Source organism: Rousettus aegyptiacus, unplaced genomic scaffold (genome assembly GCF_014176215.1).
Source record: "Rousettus aegyptiacus isolate mRouAeg1 unplaced genomic scaffold, mRouAeg1.p scaffold_m13_p_11, whole genome shotgun sequence".
NCBI classification, from domain to species: domain Eukaryota; kingdom Metazoa; phylum Chordata; class Mammalia; order Chiroptera; family Pteropodidae; genus Rousettus; species Rousettus aegyptiacus.
The window spans coordinates 8,633,370-8,655,827 of NW_023416286.1; the positions used below are offsets into that span (position 1 = coordinate 8,633,370).

General features: G+C 40.6%; 1 protein-coding gene across 1 annotated transcript in view; it reads left to right on the top strand.

The window, feature by feature from the left end:
- KL (klotho) overlaps positions 1-10,964 on the top strand; it is a 41,363-nt gene extending 30,399 nt beyond the window's left edge. The window contains exons 2-5 of the mRNA XM_016118939.2: positions 2,524-3,034; positions 3,782-4,050; positions 7,525-8,626; positions 9,177-10,964. Of these exons, the coding sequence (XP_015974425.2) occupies positions 2,524-3,034; positions 3,782-4,050; positions 7,525-8,626; positions 9,177-9,520 (2,226 nt within the window). The 3' untranslated portion in view covers positions 9,521-10,964. The remainder of the gene's footprint in view (positions 1-2,523; positions 3,035-3,781; positions 4,051-7,524; positions 8,627-9,176) is intronic.
- Positions 10,965-22,458: the final 11,494 nt, after the last annotated feature.

Here is a 22,458-nt window from a genome sequence, read left to right on the forward strand (position 1 = left end):
TAGGGTACCCACTTGTGTGGGGACTGGTCTGCAGTTTAAGGTCCCTACTGGCTACCTGGCCAGACAAAATGGATTCTGAGGCAGCGCCACCATGAAGTAGCTTAGCTGAACGCCGGACAAATGTTTTACCAGCTATCTGTGGTTCCCTTAGCCCACTCGAGTTGACACATAAAATTAACCATACTTTCCAATGCTGCAAATTTATACTTCTCTAAAATAATCAACAACTTGATAGACACTTTTGCTTGCATTATGTGTTTTAATCCCCGCAACATCCTTACAAGAGAATAGATGCTATTCCCACTTGTACAGAGAAATAATTGAGGCTTATCCTAATAAAGGATGGAAGATTTGGGATCTAAACTCATCTCTTGTAATCTAAACCCCAGGTCATATCACTACATCACATTATTGCTATGGGCTGAATTCCTTATGGGGGTCTTTCTTTACCCGCAATGTCTTCCTTTGCTGTCTGCTCAGACCCCAAGGAATAAACATTAATGGAGACTCTACCATATACAAACTCTGTGTTAGATGTTTTACATAAATTATCTCATTAAATCCGCATGACAGCCCTGTGAAAGACACAAGAAGGTTAGTCTTACCTGCCCGGGTTAAGTAATGTGATCAAAGGCACACAACTAAAAATGATGGGGCAGGAATTTTATCTGATTTCAAAGATCACATGTGCATTTCCCTATTGACCAGGCCATTCATTTCCTTGCCCAACCTTCTCTCAGCCATGTTGACACTCTCAAACTCAAGGTTAAAAGAGTAGTACGTGATTGTAGACAATTCTATCGTATGACTTGGATTTCAATTACCTGGAAAACTAACCCAGATTATGAAGTTCTCAGTTGCTGCCGCTCCTGTTTGCCCCCTCCCCTTATCCATCACAGCACTTGTCCGTAGAGGGTGTGTCTGTTAGATTTAGGACAGGACTGTCCTAGGCTTCCACTGGGCCAAATTAGGAAAGTCCTCTGGTCTGGCGTCCTGAGTCCCAGCATGAACTGCTCCCTTTCTTTTCTATTAAATGACAGGATGATATTTCTTGTCAGTTGAGATTGGGAAGATGTGGGGTGGCAAAGGAAAGGAAGACAGAGAAGGGTGGGAGACGTCGCGAAGCCAGTGGAGTCTCACGACTCGGCCCCAATTTCTTATTCACATGGGCAGATGTCACTATTCTTTAGATCAACATTTTATTCTCCATTTCCTTGTTGGCATATAGATAACCATTTTAGGTCATGAAAAAAATGCATTTGGTGAAATTAAACAATAGATATTTACTAAGGAACTAAAATTTAAATATCAACTATTTTATTCTGTTGAAATGTTTGGCCGAACTCATAAGAATAATGATGAGGCCATTCTTGGACAAATACACTAAAATGAACCACGGAACAATATTTAGGAAAAATGAAGAGTATATTAGGCATACTGAGCAAAAGAGCTTGCTCTGGCCCAGGGAGTGGAGTGGAAATTGGCATGATCATTTTGGAGGAGATGAGTCAAACAGAGAATTAGAACCAAGTTTTTAAAGAGAATATATGGGGCGAGTAAAAGGCTAATAAAACAGCACTTGCATTCTTAGAAAAATGGAGAGAAAAAATCAAGGAATGCAAAAGTAAAGAGAAACCTAATTCATTAAGGGAGGAAAAACCCTGTCATCCTCACGTTTCTTTGTAAACAAAAGAGAAACATGAAAATAAAATAACAGAAATCAGTAAGATTTTACAGGACCGTAACATTGGTTTTATGGAAGCAAAGCCCATTTCATTGCTGTAGAAAACTCTGGACCGAGTGCTGACTAAGTGTGGACATCAGATCTCTTTAAAGCTGTATTTGGGTGTGTGTGGGTTTTTTTCTCTTGGCTTGTACCTTGAATCCTGGGTCCTGTGAGAAGTGAGCTCTGTCCCAAAGTTCTGGAGGGTAGGCCAAGGTTAGATACTGGAGTTAGTCCTTTCATTTATTGCAGATTCTTCTTAGGGAAGAACAAAGATTGCGAGAACATGGGTTAGAATATTAACTATGAGAGATGAATACAAAATATTAAATTGACTCTCAACAACTTGAGTCAACTTGAAAACTCCCAGTCTCTTAGGATAAAAAACATATAATCCTATTTCAAAGTTCCTGGTGTGATCACATATTTGGGATTGGTTCTTTTCATTAATTAAAAAGTACACAATCCAAAGTCAATTAAGTAGTAAAATAGTATAACAAATTCTTATTTCATTAATTTTTCAAAGTATGAATAATAACTACAAGTTCAATGCCAGAAATCCCGAGTTTTTCACTGGCTGCCGAAAAACGATGGAAATAATTCCAGTCATGGTAGCAGCTCGCTTGGGGCTGACCTACCTCTGAAATAGTTTATTGGTTCCAGGTGACTTTTACATTGTGGGGTTAGTCATTAGGGAGGTTTGATGAGAAACAGGTACAACTAGGGTTGGGAATTCAAATATGTATTATATTTCTCCTCACGATCAGAAATTAATTTGCCATGTTTTTTCCTCTTTATAGGCTCATGCCAAAACCTGGCATCTATACAATACTTCTTTCCGTGCAACTCAGGGGGGCCAGGTGTCCATCTCCCTAAGTTCCCACTGGGTCAATCCTCGAAGAATGACAAACCACAGCATCAAAGAATGTCAGAAATCTCTTGACTTCGTACTAGGCTGGTTTGCCAAACCCATATTCATTGATGGCGACTACCCAGAGAGCATGAAGAATAATCTTTCGTCTCTTCTACCTACTTTTACCGAATCTGAGAAAAAGTTCATCAAGGGAACAGCGGACTTTTTTGCTCTTTCCTTTGGCCCAATCTTGAGTTTTCAACTATTGGACCCTCGCATGAAGTTCCGCCAATTAGAATCTTCTAGCCTGAGGCAACTGCTTTCCTGGATTGACCTGGAATATAACCACCCTCAAATATTTATTGTGGAAAATGGCTGGTTTGTCTCAGAGACCACTAAGACAGATGACGCTAAATATATGTATTACCTCAAAAGATTCATAATGGAAACTTTAAAAGGTAGGATTGGGGATAAAATTCTAATTTCCTGACCAATTCCACTGGTAAAACAATCTTTAAGATGATCTGTAACAAACTATGTAAATTTATAGTTTTTAATCGTAATGTAGAATTTCATTTCTGCAACGGTAGGAATGCATTTATGAACACCTTTCTCATTTGGGGACTTGAGTAACTTAAATTAATTTTTAAACTCATTTTTGTAAATGAAAAAACTGGGTTATAATGTGTGAAATTACTTGAGTTTCAGAATTATTACTCAAGATTTTTAGATTACATTAAGGACTAAGTAAATCCCAGGATAGCTCGTTTTCTGTACTTGTTTTTGGATTCTTATTACTTGTACTGAATGAAATAATTTTAAAGAAAAATGAATATCAACCTTTTCACAGAAAATAGTAAATAGTTCATGCTTTTGAAGACTTTATTCATTTATTGCGTCAGGCACAATGTCAGGAGCCTAGGATAGAAAGTGGAACATCGTCCCCCACCTGAAGAATACCCACTGGAAATAAGAAAAATCTAAATAAAAAATATTGAAGATAAGCGTATTTGGGAAGACATTTATTTGTAGAGTTATCTAAGGTTGATTAGAGCCATTTGTCCATAAGAAAGGCCATTGGTTTGCCAAACAATAAGCGTACTTAATTCATTTCCTTAAGTAGTAAAACCCTCAAATGCTCGTGAATCTTGAGGCGAGAGTCCAGCGATGGGTCACTTTGCTCTTGTCCTCTCTTCCCTTTGCAGCCATCAGGCTGGACGGGGTGGACGTCATCGGGTACACAGTGTGGTCCCTCATGGACGGCTTTGAGTGGCACAGAGGCTATAGCATCAGGCGCGGACTCTTCTACGTGGACTTTCTAAGCCAGGATAAGAAGTTGTTGCCGAAGTCTTCAGCCTTGTTCTACCAACAGCTGATAGAGAAAAATGGCTTCCCTCCTTTACCTGAAAATCAGCCCCTAGAAGGGACATTTCCCTGTGCCTTTGCTTGGGGGATTGTTGACAACTACATTCAAGTAAGTCAGCTGACAAAACCAATCAGCAGTCTCACCAAGCCCTGTCACTAGTAAGTAGCGCTTCCTTCTTAGGCTGCCATGCCGTGTGGTCACCATGGCTGGCCAAACACTGTCCCTTAAGGGTGTAATTTGGAACGCTGCGCCTTTCTCTCCCAGACTCTTCCTAGCTTCGCCTTGCACTTTAAACCAGCTCCCGAAGGAGAACGAATTTAAAACATGAATATTTAGGATCTGATCAGATAAAATACTCTAATACAGTGGTTTTCAAGCAAGCCTTTTTTTTTTTTTTAAAGCAGTTGAGTTCTTCCATAAATGAGATATAACTCAAAAGTCCAAATTATCTGAGACTTCAGTACAGCTGCTGAGATTGAGACAGGGCTTTAGGCAGAGGCCTCTTGAGACATAGCTGTGGACCCCCCCCCCCCAAGCTTGCCGAAATACACGGAGGATGAAAACCCTCACTCCAGTGGGTCACTGATCAGAATGCCATTCCTAGCCACAGCCATTGAGCTGGTAAGGAAGTTCTTCTAAAGAATCGTCCAATATTTATCAAGCACCTGCTATGTGGTTGGCCCTCAATATTATTTTTAATTTAATTGTAAAATAAGAATGTAATTATTTAAAATTTAAATATTGTTAATTTCATTTTCCATTAAGTTAAAGGAATTTGTTTTCTAGGGTTTGATTGGAGATTTTAGTAAGTATTTTCTCCTTCCCCCTCAGCCCACTGCTGTGTGGAACCTCCCATCCTAATTTCTCTCCTGCAAGTGGGGTACACAGTGAGGTTCAAGTAGGACCCAAAGGGGCAAGAGAGATGCCGGGAGGAGAGAGGGAGAGCGACAAGGGAGGAAGACCTCTACGGTCCCTCCTTCACCCGTCCCTTCGATGAGGTTGGGGTGCAGGGGGGCGGTCCCTGTTCCTCGTTCCAGCTCTTGGCCTTGCGCTATACCCCATTCCCTGCTGGGCCTGGCGCCCCTTGGCATTGCGGGCTCATGTTCTGCCCTGACCTCTGACCGCAGCCTGAGCCTGCGCAGGTGATTCCCAGTTTGGTCCTTTGGGAAGGGAGACCCCTGCCAGCATCTCTGGAGACAGTGTGACCTCAGGGCAGAGCGAGACGTTGAAGGGAGTCCTTTCCCTGTGCCCTGGTTGGTCCCCACCCCAGGCCGGTGCTTGCCTTGAGGACTGGTAAAGAGTAAGACAGTCTTGAAGACACATCCTATTTCCTCAAGAGAGAAGAGGAACTCTGGCGGGATGTAGCAGCAAAACAGTGAAGAGGAAGGGAGATGGGGACAGAATCGCCTTTTCTACTCCTCAGAAGCAATTGCTTTAGAGTTTGATCTAATGCCAGCCACTCATCAGCCCGGGACCTTCCCTCTCAGGCTGCCTTCCCTTTCCAGTCATCAGCTCAGGGGCACAAGCCCCCCACCCCCACGCCCGTGTCTCCTATGCAGAACCAGCCAAACACAGAACAAAGGCACACTCCAACAGACGCTGGACTTGAACTTCTCCAGAAGCTCTCTAGTGGGAAAAGGCTGCAATTACTGTTTTATTCTTTCTGCTTTCACCGTGAGCTGTGTATAATTTTGATAGTGTACTTCCCAAGCCAACTTCCTAATTGAAAAAGTCAAAACAAGGGAGTTTTTGTTTGTTTGTTTGTTTGTTTTTAGGGCAGTTCTGAGACGTGTGCACATACATTTTCACTTACAAACAGTACTCTATACTTTTATTACATTATATTAAAGTTCTGAGAAGTGACTTTTAAACCATTGAAATTTATCTTTTCCCTCCTGGAAAATATTAATGAGGCATGCATCTTACTTGAAAATCTTCAAAAATAATATCCCATTAAGCACACAATGAGTCTGAAATCTGACCTTGGGCTTCTTCATATGGATTGTCACTGAACTTGGACCTAATTTCCCAGCAGACACTGTTTCTCCATAACCACTAATGCTCAAGGGAATTGGGTCCAGAACCTGCTATATACTGGGACATGGGTTTCTTTAACACTGGTCGTGTGAGGAGAAAGTTTCTTCCATACACACTAAATACATACTTTATACCCATTCTTTCTGATTCAGCTTTATTATTTTACTTTTTTATTAACAAGTCGACCAATCGATGGAGGTTAGTTAGAATTTCGCCTCGACACTCATCTCTAAATGTCCTGTACTTTTTAAGAAATAGATCCCCTCCCCCAGAAATTACACCTAGTCTCTCACGTTTGTTTTCACATGGACTAAATTATGCTACAAAAGTTAGGGATTTAGTCAACTCAGAGTTCTATAAAAACAATTTAAAAAATTCCTTCAAGCTATGGACACTTACACTTCCAAATGGCATACAAATATTTTCTCTCGCAAAGCTGCGAACACGCGATTTGTGGGTGCATCACAGTGGAAAAATACTTTTCGGCATTCCCTCAGTATTATAAGAAATGCATGGGAAGGTGACCTATAAGGGACGATCCTCCAGAAAAGGCGATTTCCCTCTGATACACTGTAGTTTACTACTTTCCTTGATGAACACAGCACTGACCCCTCCGGAGGGTCAAGAGCTTGCTGGCAACAGGCAGGTAAAACGGGGCTCGTCTGACCCCTGCTTTTACAGAGGGTCAACCCACATCACCTGCTCGGAGGCAGCGGCTCCTGGGGTGGCCTTTCAGTTTGCTCCCTCCCTGGCTTACAAGCGGATGGGGGATTTTGTCCACTTTACCTAAAGACCTGGGTTCATTTTGTAAGCTTCTGTGTCAGATGTTGAGAACCATATTGTCCTGATCGTCACAGAAAACTTATTAGGGGAAATTTTTTAAAATCCCGTTATCGGTGGATGACAATATTGTTCCCAAGGTCTCCGTCACTTTCCACCATCAGTCAGACTGAATTTGTTAAGCTCAAGACAGGCTAATAAAAGGCCAGTTGTGCGTAGTTAGCACCTTCTCAACCTAGAGCAAACCCCGGTGCCGAATGTGATTTCAAGAAGCACAGTTTAATTTTATGATTCCGAGAAGCACACTTTAATTTTAAACGCCATTTAATTTTCTGACTCTCACTCAGGCTTTAAGGATTATCTTTGTCAAGTTTTTTTTTTTTTAATTTGAAAGTTTCATTTCATTAGTGATTTCTTATAATAAAAGAAGTCCAAAAATACTCTGCTTACTTAAAACAGACAGGAGATGTGTGAGAATCGTTAATGTTTGCCATCTGAAGTGAGGGGGGAAAAATCCAGATTTTTTTAACATTAAATAAAGTAACACTCCAAGGGTTAGACAGAAGTACAGGTAAAACAAATACGCATAGAAGTGGAATGTTTTCTTCTTCGGGAGCTCGCTATTTACAAAAAACTGTTTCCGTTTTCAGCTAGAGCGGTTTCTGGTTTTGCTCGCTTGCTCACTAGCTGTCGAATTGCACTGAATTACTTTTCCAGGCCTGTTCCGGGGAAGTCACAGAATTGTGGTCACTCTGCTCCTCCTAGGTCGACACCACTCTGTCTCAGTTTACCGACCCGAGCGTCTACCTGTGGGACGTCCACCGCAGCAAGGGGCTCATTAAGGTGCAGGGCCTCGTGACCCAGATGAGGAAATCCTACTGTGCCGACTTCGCTGCCATCAGGCCTCTGGTCTCCCTGCTCCAGGAAACGCACGCGACACATTTCCACTTCTCCCTGGACTGGGCCCTGATCCTCCCGCTGGGCAACCGGTCCCAGGTGAACCACACGGCCCTGCACTTCTACCGCTGCGTGGCCAGCGAACTGGTGCGCGCCAACATCACCCCGGTGGTGGCCCTGTGGCGACCCGCGGCCCTGCGCCCAGGGCTGCCCGCGCCCCTGGCGGCGCACGGCGCCTGGGAGAACCCCCACATCGCCCCGGCTTTCGCGGAGTACGCCGGGCTGTGCTTTAAAGCGCTGGGCTCGCACGTCAAGCTCTGGGTGACGGCGAGCGAGCCTTACACGCGGAACCTCACCTACAGGGCCGGCCACAACCTCCTGCGGGCGCACGCGCTGGCCTGGCGCCTGTACGACCAGCAGTTCCGGCGCTCGCAGGGAGGGCGAGTCTCCATCGCCCTGCAGGCCGACTGGGTGGAACCCGCCTGCCCTCTCTCCCCGAGGGACAAAGAGGTGGCCGAGAGAGTTTTGGAATTTGACATCGGCTGGCTCGCCGAGCCCATTTTCGGCTCTGGGGATTATCCACGTGTGATGAGGGACTGGCTGAGACAAAGAAACGATTACCTGCTGCCGTATTTCACTGAAGATGAGAAAAGGCTAATCCGGGGTTCCTTTGACTTTCTGGCCGTAAGCCATTACACCACCATCCTTGTAGGCTGGGAGAAAGAAGATCCAGGAAAATACAATGATTACCTGGAAGTGCAAGAAATGACCGACAGCACCTGGCTTAGCTCCCCCGGTCAGGTGGCAGTAGTGCCCTGGGGCCTGCGCAAAGTCCTGAACTGGCTGAAGCTCAAGTACGGAGACCTCCCCACGTACATCATCTCCAACGGCGTGGATGACGACCTGCACGCAGCCCAGGACGACGTGAGGGTGTACTACATGCAGAATTATGTAAATGAAGCTCTGAAAGGTAAGGCCGCCCAAAAAGCAGCCTCCTGGAGGGTGCGTCACCCAAGGCCATGATAACCTGTTAGACACTCTCAACTATAAGCACTGTCACCTTCCCAGAGAGAGGTGCTGTCCATATCTAGCCACACCTAAAATGTCCTACAGAGAGTTAGTATTTTCCCCAGGGATAAAGGAGTTTAGCTAAAAGCAGAAGACCAAAAGTCCTTGTCACCTCCTCTGGACCTGTGATAGCCTGGTCTCCCCCTTTCCCCCTTCCTCAGATGGCCTCACGGAAGTCTGACCTGCTTCACATACATGAAGATTTAACCCAAGTACCTCATCAGAGGTTTAATTATATAAAACCCACTTTGTTAAATGTAGCTCAGTATCTGTCTTGATATTTACCTATTTGTCTTCCGGTAAAAGAAGCCTTTTCTGATTAAGTGTAATTTAGTCTTAAGTTCTATTAAATGGTATTGAAATTTTCCCTGATGCCCCAAGGCCATGTAAAAGTAAAGTGTTGTATGCGAAATATTTTAACCACAATTCCCCTGTCCTTTTGTTTTTTCTAGCCTATGTATTGGATGGGATCAAACTTTGTGGATACTTTGCATACTCGTTTAATGATCGCACAGCTCCGAAATTTGGCCTCTATCGTTACGCTGCCAATCAGTTTGAGCCCAAACCATCCATGAAACATTACAGGAAAATTATTGACGACAATGGCTTCCCAGGTCCCGAGACTCTGGGAGGGTTTTGTCCAGAAGAATTCACCCTGTGTGCCAACTGCAGCTTTCTTCACACGCGAAAGTCGTTGCTGGCCTTCATAGCTTTTCTCTGTTTAGCTTTTATTATTTCTCTTTCTCTTATTTTTTACTACTCTAAGAAAGGCAGAAGAAGTTACAAACGGCCCTGAACATTTTCCCGTTCATTTATTTTGAAATAATTATGCACACACATTAGCTGTTGACCATTGCATCTCTCAGTGTTGTGAAACTGTAGATTTCATATAACTGATTGCTAGAAAACCTCTTTGTGGCGTATGACAGAGGTTTTGAAACGAGCATGAGTGATTGTAAAATCTTGAATAATGTCAATAGTGCCTGAATTTGTTCCTTTAACGGGGGGTGGGAGGAGGGATCAAAAAACCCGACAAGGGCTGTCATTACTGCAACACATTCTGTAACAAAAGCATGACAAATTGAAACAGCTCTGTAACATTTTTACAGAAATTGAGTGACAAGATTAGGATACTTTTTTATGTGCCCATTCTTAAATGTAATGCTTAAAGTAATAGCCGCAAATGTCGGCGTACAAAGTGAGTCTCAAGTAACTAGCTCTCGACTGCCTGATATGCCCGCTGGTGTCTGCTGAAACACGTTCCCCTTGAAAAGGAAGATGTTGGCATGTAGGAGAGATGACAAAGGGCCCTAAGCCGAAACGTTCCTTTTAAAAGCAGTGCTTCTGTCAAATGCTGCTAATATTAATTTAGATATCTAGTTAATGATATACTTAGCAGAGCAGTTACAGAACTTTATATATTCATGTGACTTTCGAGACACTCTGTATGTAAAGCCTGGGTCCTTAAGGGCTCTGTGTCACTGGGGCCTTGTGCAGGGCCTGCTTATTGTGGACTTTCACTAAATGTTTGCAGAAAAATAAACATGACCGTGAGATGCTGGGCCCTTCAGGAAGTGCCAACTGATTGTGAAATGCATTGGCTCTGGGAGGAGGGAAGGAGAGAAAAGTATGTATTATGAGCCATATTATGAGCCATCTTATGATTAATTTGATTATAAACTCTTTCATTTTGGAGCAGACCTTGGAATGAATGAGATGACCTTTCCAGAGAGAATAAGGAGGAAATAATAACTCATCTTGTGAACAGCGGTTCCTCTTTCTGTTCTTTAGAATGTGCCATAATTTCTTTGAGTTGAGTTTTAAAAATTCTCAATAGGTCCAAATGCATTCTGTCTGATAACACTGGAAAATTTGTTTTTGAGATTGCTGAGGGCCAGTTTATAGCTTTGCTGCTACTTCTGTGGAACTAGCTTTGAACTGATTTTGATTTGAACTTTCACACTGAAACATGCTATCGATTGCCAAAAAGGGTTAAGTCTTGTCTTTTAACGCCCCTTAAATAAGTTTTGCTAATTTTCAGACAGGCAAACCTATTACACTAGAGTTGCAGAAGATCCTGATGTTTGTTTTATAGATGAGCCAACATTGTATTGGGAAAGATAAACCAACATCATGTCGGACACAACTAATTTTGCTGATACGGGGCTACGAAGTATAAGAAACACTGTACTGTATTATGTATCATCTTTAGAGGTGGTATGATTTTTTTTTCCATGAAAGATAAGCTTTTAGTGGTACTCTTAAAAATTGAACTTATCAAAATCGGAAACTGGAGAATCATAGTTTATGTTATGTATATATTTTTTTCTGATTATAATAGTAATATATATTCATTGTAAAAAAATTAAAACAGATATTATATGTAAAAAGAAATTACCTGTTATTTCACCACCCTGAGATAGCCATTATTATCATATTCTATGTATTTCATTTTATGTAAGGATCAGATCATATTGTAAATAGTTACATATCTTTATTAAATTTTATTGTGCGCATTTTCTTTGTCGGTCTTCAAAAGCATGATTTTTAATAGTTGTAATTTCACTACATGGATTTATCATAATGTATGTAACCATTCCTATTTGTTGAACTAGTTTCTTCTTATTGTTAATTACTGTTAAATAATGAATGTTGTTTGAAAATGATTTTCTTGCTGCAATAATTTTCTTGGGTGTAGAGAGAGGTAATTCTGTCCCTTGATAAAGTAGTATAATAAATCTACCTACAGCTTTGCCTCCTTTCATAACCATTTGACTGATCTCCAGATAAATTTCTTAAAGATACATATTTTTCTAATTGTCTAAACTACAGAGAAAATGATCCAACTGGTGAAGAAATGCATCTGACAGCAAGAAAAGCGAACTGCAAGGTAGGTTGGTGACCCAGGCTCGTCCCTGGGAGAGAATTTCAGACACCGGGAGAGCAAAATAGAGGAAGAGCTGAAACAGACAAAACAGAGAAGCCAAAGTACCAAAGAGAAATGACATCTCACAGCCATTCAAAATCACAAAGAGAGCATCATGCTAACTCTGAGTCCCCACAGGCCTTAGGGGAGGGCGCTGGCTCACCAGTCACCCTGGAGGAAAAGAGGGCGCCACTCACTTCAGTCCGGGATGCGGGGGAGGGGCCGGGGCTGCAAAGGCGAAACTTTCCCGTCCAGCGGGCGAAACGCGCTCATTTCTTAACCCTCCCACTGATTGATGCTCCACTCTCAGGAATCCTTGGCTTTTCACCAGTTTAAGATGTAGAGATCATTCCCCTGAACTCCCGCAGCTCTTAGTACCCTGTGAGGCCACCTCTGCAGTAGAGTTGAGCACTCAGCTGTGGCTACCTGAGGCTCTTGGCTACTTTCTGACACATTTGCCTTTGCCCAGCACATACAGTCCCTGCCCCAAACCCAGGAGGGTTGCTCACGCGAATGCTCAGTCCTTTTGTATTGGTTTAGAAGGACCGGTTTTCAGATTTCTTAAGGACATTTTTCTTTTTTCTTTTCTTTTCTTTTCTTTTCTTTTCTTTTCTTTTCTTTCTTTTCTTTTTCTTTTTTCTTTTTTTTGGTCTTCCACAGACATTCAGAATCTACAAATGCTTCGGAAACTTTCCTTTATATTATTTATAACAGTGCTCGCCAACAGAGAGATAATGCAAGCCACATAGTTTAAATTTTCTAGTAGTCACATTAAAAAAACTAAAAGGCACAGAAAAAAAATAAAGCTTAATACTATATTGTATTTTTTTCCATCCTACCCAATATATTGTAATTTCAACATGCAATCAATATAAAAATTTGATTTTTACGTACTTTTCTTGTACTGAGTCCTAGGAATTCAGTGTGAGTTTTACACACACAGTGTGTCTTGTGCTGAGTTTGGATGAGCTACACTGCAAGCGCTCAACAGCCACTATGTCTAATGGCTACCGTACTGGACAGTGTAGATCTAAAAGGAAGCCTAGCTCTGCTAAGTCACTGTACAGCATAATCAATATATCTAAAATATTTAACAACTTAGAAGTCTAAACTTTTTTCGAGCATCTTCTAAGTTCTGAAATCCAAGGAAATGTAAATCGGCATGTAAATTTACAATTAAGCTACAATATTGATTATAACAAATATTTTAAAGACATCTATGTGGACACAAGCATTTTACAATTCTGAATACCATAATTCAGGCGGTGAATTAGACTGCTTTCCTTTCCACATAGGCTGTAATTTGGTCTTTTCTCTAGTTCAAATCACCCTTTTGCAAATTAATAGAGCAATTACATCATTCTATAGCATCTCCATTTAATAATGTGAACAATGCTGCTCAAAATTTTGGCCTGGGAAGAGAAAGGTGATCTGGATGATATAGACTAACCTTGACAGAAGGACCTTGATTCTAGAGGGGGAAACAGAGGTCTCTTTGTTCGTTTAGTATTTATCGGTGTTTTATACAAAATATGGTTCGCTAAATGCTTTTCAGTTGACTATGTATAGGGATGGATGCTGGGGTAAATGAATGAACAGAATAGCTCGCTGGCATCACCTTTGTGCAGAGACTGATTTACCAGAGACCATCTGTCAGGAATCAGAAATTGCTCTGTTCTATGCTGCGCACCTCACTTCTGTGTATTCAAAGGAACAGTAAGCTTGTGCCACCCTGTCTTTTTAGGTGGCAAACCAGTAACACTGCTGTCCGAAGTCATCGCCTCTAGACTAACCACTCAGAGGACCGTAACTTTTTTTCTTCCGTTATCCACAGTCCCTCAACTAGTCAAGCTTTTTGCTTGCAAGACTCGTTATAGGGTTAAGTTCTTTATCTGAAACTATAAACAGGAAACTCATCTTTGAAAAGGAATCCTGTTACGTCATCTGCAAATACTTATAATTTCCTAGAACGTGTGACTTTAAGCTCAGATCCGTTACATTTTCCCATTTTTACGACCATTAAATAGTGTTGGAGTTTGTTTCTTGCAGTGTATTTCCTGGAATAGTTTTGTTTCATACATTCCTGGTAAATGCACAGCGTGATGTTAAGGAGAAAGAGGTCCAGAAAAAACACACAGGACCTTGATTCAAGGGTGAAAGTGCCACTAGCGATGGTGATGGGACCCCTTAAAGACGTGAAACCCTGTTTCACTCCATGGTTGCTACACACCATTAAAGATTTGGTGACCGACATTCCAGCACCCATCCTCCCTTTTTTTTTTTTTTGGTTAGAGAAGAAAAACATTTCAACCTACACACTAATTAAGTCAGGGAGGCATAAGGAAAGAGCCAGCAAGACCCACCTTCAAAATGTCACTGAGCCTCAATTTCCTCATATTCCACTTATCCTTTAAGTGCATGTGATTTTTTTTTTGTTGTCGTTAATCAGATATTTAGAACTCAGTAACGAAAAAACAAGGACTGTTACAGTCCGTGTGATTCACCACAAATCTCTTTAGTTATTTTATCTGAGACTTAGAATCTACAACTTCATAGAATGCCCTTGGTAAAACTAAACTAACAAAATCGATCTGCACGGTCACTTAACAATACCAGATTATTTTCTTGGATCCGAATTTTACAAATGTTGGATCGATTGAAGCCTGAAGTTAATTTGGCAGAAGATGTGTCTATATCAGTATGTCGTATCGGCTGCTCTTTTGAAATGATCTAATGACACAGACAAAACACTGAAATTTGTGTATTTGTTATTTAGTCGATAAATATTTGAAGGCTCATTAACTACCTTTTTATGTGATTCGAAATTTCTGGTGGAGTATCTGATTTTGGTTATAATCTTTCAATATGCTTATTTTATGGAAAAACTAATTTTCAATGATCTTATTTATTTCATGTAAATTATTTTCAGCTGAAATGTTGTCCCTAAATAAATTGCTAGAATAGGCTGATGATTCTTCTTTTTTGAATCTCAATTGATTAGCTTGGAAATTTTCCTTTCCATATCACAGCGGTTGTTGTCTCAATGTTGCCTCAGGCACTCCAGCCTGTTTTGATCTCCAACTGCATGCGAATCACAGCTTTGGCTAATTTAGTTCCGATTTATTAGAACACAAGCTCTATCCTGCTTCCAGGCCATGCTGTTGCATTCAGGGCATGAGATTTTATATCTATTTTTATTTTCTCTTTAAATTGTGGATAGTATGAGTCTCTGGTAGGTAACCTAAAGGCTCCAAAATATAACATTTGAACTGGCAGGGGCAGTAGTGGTGAGCTGCTGAATGAGATCTAATTAGAGAAAGATTGACGGATCGGGTGAAAATATACATTAGTAAAAGACAAAGATGAAAAATGAGCAAGATTTTATTCCAAATTGGCACCATGCTGAAACGTCCTTATTTTACCTGAGCCTGTCATGAACCTAACGGCCACAGTGGGGTCGCATGGGACTGACGGTGCCAGCACTGTCGGGGACTCTGCCAGCAGCAGTGGCTCCCCGGAGCGGAAGGGGGGAGGGAAGCGGGCAGGCTCGCGAGGGCTTGCAGGAGAAGGGGAGCCTATATATGGAGTAAGGCCTCTGGATCTGGGGGTCTGGGGTACGCTTTCCAAATGCAGATGGCCAGGCCTTTTCCTCACAGTCCGCACTTTGTGAAGTGCCCTTAGAGAAATGGCTGCAGGCCCCAGAGTTTGGTGAGAGGCTCTCCCGAGGGATTCTCACGGAGCGTTCAGAATCTCGGGTGACATGGAAGAGTGTGGCCAAGGACAGATTGAGTGGAAGCAAAAAGATGTAAGGGCTAAGAGCTGAGCGGCACAGCGCTCTTGGTCTATGTCCGGAGGGCCGTGTGGACGGGGTAACGCTGTTGGAGGTCGTGATGTGTAGAGTCCAGGGTCCTGGGAAGAGCGTTTGCAGAGGCTGGAAAGGCTGAGAATGGTTTCAGGGCTTTTGACGGTGAGCCCAGCGGAGAGGGGAGAGAAGCAAAGTACTACAGATGAGAAAGAACCGCAAGAGAGACATCAAAGAATGACCAGAAAAAAGTCAAAACAGTCCTAAAATGAAAAACAAGAGCAGGTAAATGGAGATGGCTCTGGGGAGGAAGGACCCTGTCAGCTCTGCCAAGCAAGGGCCAGAGTTTAGGAAGGAACGAGCCAGACTGAGACCTTCTGATGCCTAATTCTAATCTCAAACTTGCTTTATAACCTGAAGCAAAACCCACTGAGCCAAGTCGTTTTTGTCTCTAGAGAGAGGGAGTAAATCCAGACCAGCAGGTTTCAGCCTTGGTTACAGGTTAGAATCACATGGGAGCTTTTAAAAAGTCTCCAGGCCAATTAAATCAGATTCTCTCTAGGGCTGGGATCCAGGTATTGGTACTTTCTAAAGCTACTAGCTAGTCACAGTGGGAAGCTAAAACCGAGAGCCGGTGATCTAAATCGGCCGTCCACGTTTCCTGGGCACACAAGTCACCTGAGGGGGGGGGGGGTCCTGGTGAAGTCCCAGTTCCAAGTCTGAGTCTGGAGGTCTAGGGGGGCCTGAGATCTTGCGTTTCAACACTCCCCTGCCACCAGGGGTGCCCAGGATGCTGCTGTTCTGTGGACCACACTTTGAGGAGCAAGAGGCTAAGGGCCGTGGATGATTGGTTGAAGGATGGATATAGTTTGTTCTACCAAGAAATAGAGAGATAAGAATTACTAGTCTGTTTCTACCAGAATGGGAGAAAGAGTCAGAACAAAACAGAGTGGCTCTTAACAGGTACCAATTTAAGGCTGTCATAATCAGAACTTTAAGATACAGTTAATGTCTAATAATAAGTTCTCACCTTAAATGCACAATCATTTTTGAAACAGAACTTCTAGATCTAAATAACTATACTTTTTTTAAAATAAAAAATAACTTAATATGAAAAAATTATGAAAAAAAATGGGGCAGATTTTCTCTCTGCATTTTTAACATTTTAGGAGAGTAACTGAGTCAACGGCCTCAGGATATAAACATCGTATAAGCTCAAGGATCTGTGATGATGTATGTTCAAGATAAGATGATAAAAAAAAGGTTTCATATTAGTTATAACTACGTAAAATTATCATGTATATATTTACTGATGATACAGATAAAATGTGAATCTTGAGGTATAAAAGTTTTAAGCTTATTGGAATTTTTCATTATTAAGAATATATCTAAAAATACACATCGAATGAAGAGCAAATGAATCTACGTCTTAAAGGCAGATTGCTGAGTTGGGCAGCTTTAAGTCCGAAAAAAAAGAGCTCTGGAAAGAACTTTTTGGAGCCTGTGATAGACTAACCTTTTTCTACCTGGAGGAGTCACAGAGCCTGAGTTTCATTACTCACCTCTTCTTTCCAGAGCTTGGTGCATCTGTTATGAAGCTTAACTGCGTTAATGTCTAACGAGAAAGTAATTAGTAAATGTCAAAGCATTATCCAGATTAAGTCGTTATTATTGTCTGGCTCTCTCTCCCACTGAATCCACTCCCATCACCTTTCAAGATGAGGTATAACTTCTTCCTTAAATATTCGAATTCACCAGTGAACCCATCTGGGCCTGGTGCTTTCTGTTTTGAAAGGTTATTGATTCAATTTTTAAAATCAATACAGGCTTACTGATTGTATATGTCTTCTTAAGTGAGTTTTGGTGAATTGTGTCTTTTGAAGAATGGGTCCATTTCATCTAAATTATCAAATTTATGGGTATAGAGTTATAGTATTTCTTTATCATCCCTTTAATGTCCTTGAGACATGTAGCGATGTCCCTCCTTTCGTTTTTCAATATTAATAATTTGTGTCCTCTTTCTTTTTTTCTTAGTTAGCCTAGCTACAGGCTTATTGATTTTACTTATCTCTCAAAGAGCAAGGTTTTTTTTTTTTTTCTCTGTTGATTTCCTGTTTTCAGTTTCATGGATACATGCTTTAATTCTTATTTCTTTTCTTCTGCTTACTTTAGATTTGATTTGCTCTTATGTTTCTAATTTTTACCTAAGGTGGAAACATAGATTATTGATTTTAGATTTCTTCTTTTCTAATATATCTATTCAATGCTAGAAATTTCCTTTTAAACATTGCTTTTACTGTTTCCCACAGATTTTGATAAGTTATGTTTTCATTTTCATTTCGTTCAAAATATTTTTAAATTTCTCTTATGCATACGTTACATTTCTTTGATGCATACATTATTTAGAAATGTATTGTTTATTGTCCACATACTTGAGTATTTTAAAGTTATTTTTCTGTTATTGATTTCTGGTTTAATTTTATTGTGGTCTGACAGCAATTATTAAATGACTACTATTTAAAAAAATGTATTAGGGTATGTTTTATGGTCCAGATATGATCTATCTTGGTGAGTGTTTCATGTGACCTTGAAAAGAATATATATTCTGCTGTCGTTGGATGACACAGTCTATAGATGTTGATTATATCCAGTTGATTGATGGTATTGAGTAATTTAATTATGACCTTACTGATCTTCTTCCTGCTGGATCTGTCCATTTCTGATAAAGAGGTGTCAAAGTTTCCAACTATAATGGTAGATTTATGTTTCTCCTTGCAGTTCTATCAATTTTTGCCTCACATAGTTTGATACTCTTTTGTGAGAACCATACATGTTAACTGTTGTTATGGCTTCGTGAGGAATTGACCCCTTTATTATTATGCAATGTCCTTCTTTATGTCTGATATCTTTCCTTGCCATGAAGACTGCTCTGTTTGAAATTCATATAGATGATTCTACTCTCTTTTGGTTAGTGTTAGCATGGTATTTTTTCCATCATTTATTTATAAGTACATTTACATTTAAAGTGAATTTCTTGTAGACAATGTACGTTGTTTTTTGATCCATTCTGACAATCTCTTTCCTTTAATTGGTGCATTTAGACCGTTGATTTTCAAAGTGCTTACTGCTGTAGTTTGATTAATATCTCCCACATTCGTCATTGTTTTCTATTTGTCGCCCTTGTTCTTTATTCCTATTTTTTATTTTCTGTTCTTTTCTGCCTTTTGTGGTTTTACCTGAGCATTTTATTTGATTCCACTTCTCCCCTTTCTTAGCATACCAGCTATATTTCTTTTTATTGCTTCTTTTAGTGGTTGCACTTAAGTTTACAATATATGTTTACAGCTAAGACAAGTTCATTTTCAGATAACACTATACCACTTCGCAGGGAATGTGAATACTTTATAATAACAAAATAATCCTAATTCCTCCCTCTCATCCCTTGTATGATTGCTGTTATTCACTTACTTCACTTATATATTTGCAGACATAAGCATATAAATATGCATAACTCATTTTATTGAGCTTTGCTTTACTGCACTTCACAGATGTTGCGTTTTTTACAAATTGAAGGCAAGACCCTCTACCAGCAAAAAGATGGCAACTCAGTTTGTTGCAATACTTATTTTTATTATAGTGGTCTGGAACTGAATCTGCCAGATCTCTGAGCTATGCTGATAGATGATAGATAGATAGATAGATAGATAGATAGATAGATAGATAGATAGATAAATGATAGATAGAAAATAGATAGATAGACTTACATATGTATAAACACAAAGATATATACATAAGCATACGTAATTAAATACATTCTTGATATTATTTCGAACGAGTGGTTATTGGTTAGAACAATTAAAGATAAGGAAAATGAAAGTTTTTTTATTTTGCCTTCTTTGATGCTCTTCCTTTATCTGAATTTCTGACCTACATTATTTTCTTTCACCTTAAACAAATTGTTTTAATATTTCTTACAAGATGAGTCTAATGGCAACAAATTCTCCCAATTTTTATTTGTCTTAGTCTTTATTATTTTTCACTTTTGAAGGACAGTTTCATGAATTACATAATTCTGGGTCTGTGATTGTTTTTTTCTCTCAGCACTTTAACTATTTCACTCCATTCTCTTCTCATTTGTGGAGTTTCTGAGAAGTTGGATGTAATTCTTATCTTTGCTATCTTATAGGTATGTTGTTTTTTCCCCACTGGCTTATTTCAGGGTTTTTTCTTTATCTTTGAAAATGATATGCCTAGGTGTGGTTTTGTTTGTGGGGTTTTTATTTTTGTTTTTTGTTTTTTTTTTGTTTTTGTTTTTGTACTTATCTTTATTAGTGTTCTCTGAGCTCCCTGGATCTTTCGTTTTGTGTCTGACATTAATTTAGAAAAATTCTTAGTCATTGTTGTTTCAAATATTTTTTCTTTTCCTTTTTTTCTTTCTTCTCCTGCTGTTGTGCATGTGTTGTACCCATTGTAGTTGTCACATCATTGTTGAATATTCTGTTTTTTTCTTTTTCTTTTTTTATCTCTTTGTTATTTTTGTTGTTCATTTTTGAAGGGTTCTCTTGAGATCTCTTCAAACTCAGAGATTCTTTCCGTAGCTATGTCCAGTCTGCTTTCGAGCCCATCGGAGATATTCTATTTCCATTGCAGTGTGTCGATCTCCAGCATTTTCTTGTTGTTCTTAGGGTTTTCATTTCTATGCTTACATTGCCCTTCTTTCTTGTAACTGTAATGGGTGGACAATTTTCCAGTAAGCCAGCATTAAGGATTTACTTCTGATTCTGTTAACCAGGGTGTGGTAATCTGATCGGGGATGTGCTGGTGGCTATATAACTGCCTCTTCTGGGAGCTCGAGGCTGATCTCTTCTAACCCTGTGTGGTAGAGTCAGTCACCGGCTGGCTAAGAAAGGCTCACAATTAAGAAAGGCTCACGATTCATCTCAATTGGCTCCGTGAGTCTTGGATTTGATGGCACCACAACAGTAACCTGTCTACTTCATCCATTAGAATCCTTAACATATTAATCATTGTTGCCTTGAATTTCCAGATCGATAATTCCAAAATTTCTTCCATGTCTGGTTCTGATGCTTGCTCTGTCTCTTCAAACTGTGTTTTTGCCTTTTGGTCTACCTTGTAATTTTTCTTGAGGGTCCAGCAGAAAGTACTAGGCAACAGCAATCGCTGTAAGCAGGCCTTTAGTAAAGTGGTGGTGAGGCGTGGGGGGAGGGGAAGCGTTCTGTAGGCCTGTGATTAGGGCTCAGTCTTTTAATGAGCCTGTGCCTCTGGGCTGTAGGCTTCTCAGTTGTTTCTCTTTTTTCTCTCTCCCCTCAGGCAGAACAGAATGGCTAGATTTGGGCATTTCCTTTCTCCCACCTGGAGGCTGCTGACTCACTGGAGATGGGTATTTTCCTTCCCCAGGGCGCTTAGGCTCTGGTAATACCCAGCAGGTTTGGCTTTATTAACTAGCTTCTCCCGAGGGCAGGACTTGTTGAGCACAGAGGCCTCTGGTGTGTTTCAGAATGGTTCCTTTCCCCCTTCCCCTGATGGAAGCACAAGGGGATTTTTCCCTATTTACTGTGAACCTGGTAGACTCCTGAGGTAAATTTCACAAAATTGTGCCCCCTTCCACTCCCTGCCCATGATTCAGTCTCCTTGAAGTTTTTAACCACACTGGGCGTCTGGCAGTTCGTGAGTTATAGCTCAGGTTTCTGTACTTGGCACTGAGGTGGTTTCCACTCGCGCGTCTCTGCTTGGTCAGACATGGCTCCTTAGATTTTTCTGTTTGTCTCTCCAATTTGGGGGGCAACAGTTTGTCTCTTCTTACAGATCCAATAAGAGTTGATTTTTCAGTCCATTTGGCTTTTTATGGAGCGGCGACTTCCCTCCCATCACCTCTAAAGAGACAGAGAAAAAAAAGGTGAGAGTCGAGGAAATGGTGTCATGCTCACAAAGCAAACCGTGGGGCTGTTGTTGACTCAGTTTCAGTACAACTACAAGACACAGTCTCTGTCGCTGTAGTGGTCTCTCCAGGCCTGGCCAGTAGAGTTCAGATCTACGATGTGCACCAAAGACCATCACCGCTCATATGGTGGATGTGTGGTCGGTTGGATCTGTGTTCTTCACCAACCTAAAAGCCTGAATGATATCGTCATCACCGTCATGACTTTGTTAAAGGGAGGTAGAAACAGGACAGATGGGATACACATAAAGATGACTTGCAGTTTCTGGAAGCTTTTAAGAAGGTTGTATCAGAGGAATTTATATTCTTATTCACAATATTTTGGAATACAGGGGCCAGTGAGTGGTTTATTTCTTGATGTCGTTGCACAATGCAATATCATAATAAAATAACTTTGCAAACAGTGAGTGTTTTTAGTGCGTTCATAGTAAATGTCTCCTGTTAGATTTCTCTCTAGCCTTCAACTAGATATGTATGAAAGAGAATATCAATTATCTTTCCCTTCAAATTAGATCTTCTTCCTGTTTCCTTAATTTCCCCAACCATCCCTTGGAGATGTTCTAGCATGAAATTCTGTAGATTGTTTTTATTCTAATATTTCTAGAATCCACCCTTCATTTGGATACTTGCTGCAATCGTCCTCTTTGAAGCTTTTGCTTTGACTTTTCCAATAATCTCTACATGGTTATACTGGCTTGTGTTCTGCGCATCAAGTGCCATTTTGATTCAGTTCCTCTCTTGAGATGCTCTTAATGCCTGTTCTTGCTTCCCATGACTAGCGGGCGTTTGCTGTCAAATCTTTCTACTCATTTCCTCGGGCCTGGATGTTGTAATTGCACCTCCTGCCTCAAATTGCGACCTGTGTGATGATCTCACCTCTTCTATTAGATTATAAAGTGCTCAAATGCAAGGACCTCATCTTATCTCGTTTTGTAATTGCCGAGAACACATATTATTCACTTAGTCAACATTTCTCGTATAAATAGATGCTTAATGAAAAGAGGTAGAAACCTAGTGCAGGTGGTTCTTGAAAAAGAGTTAGCCATT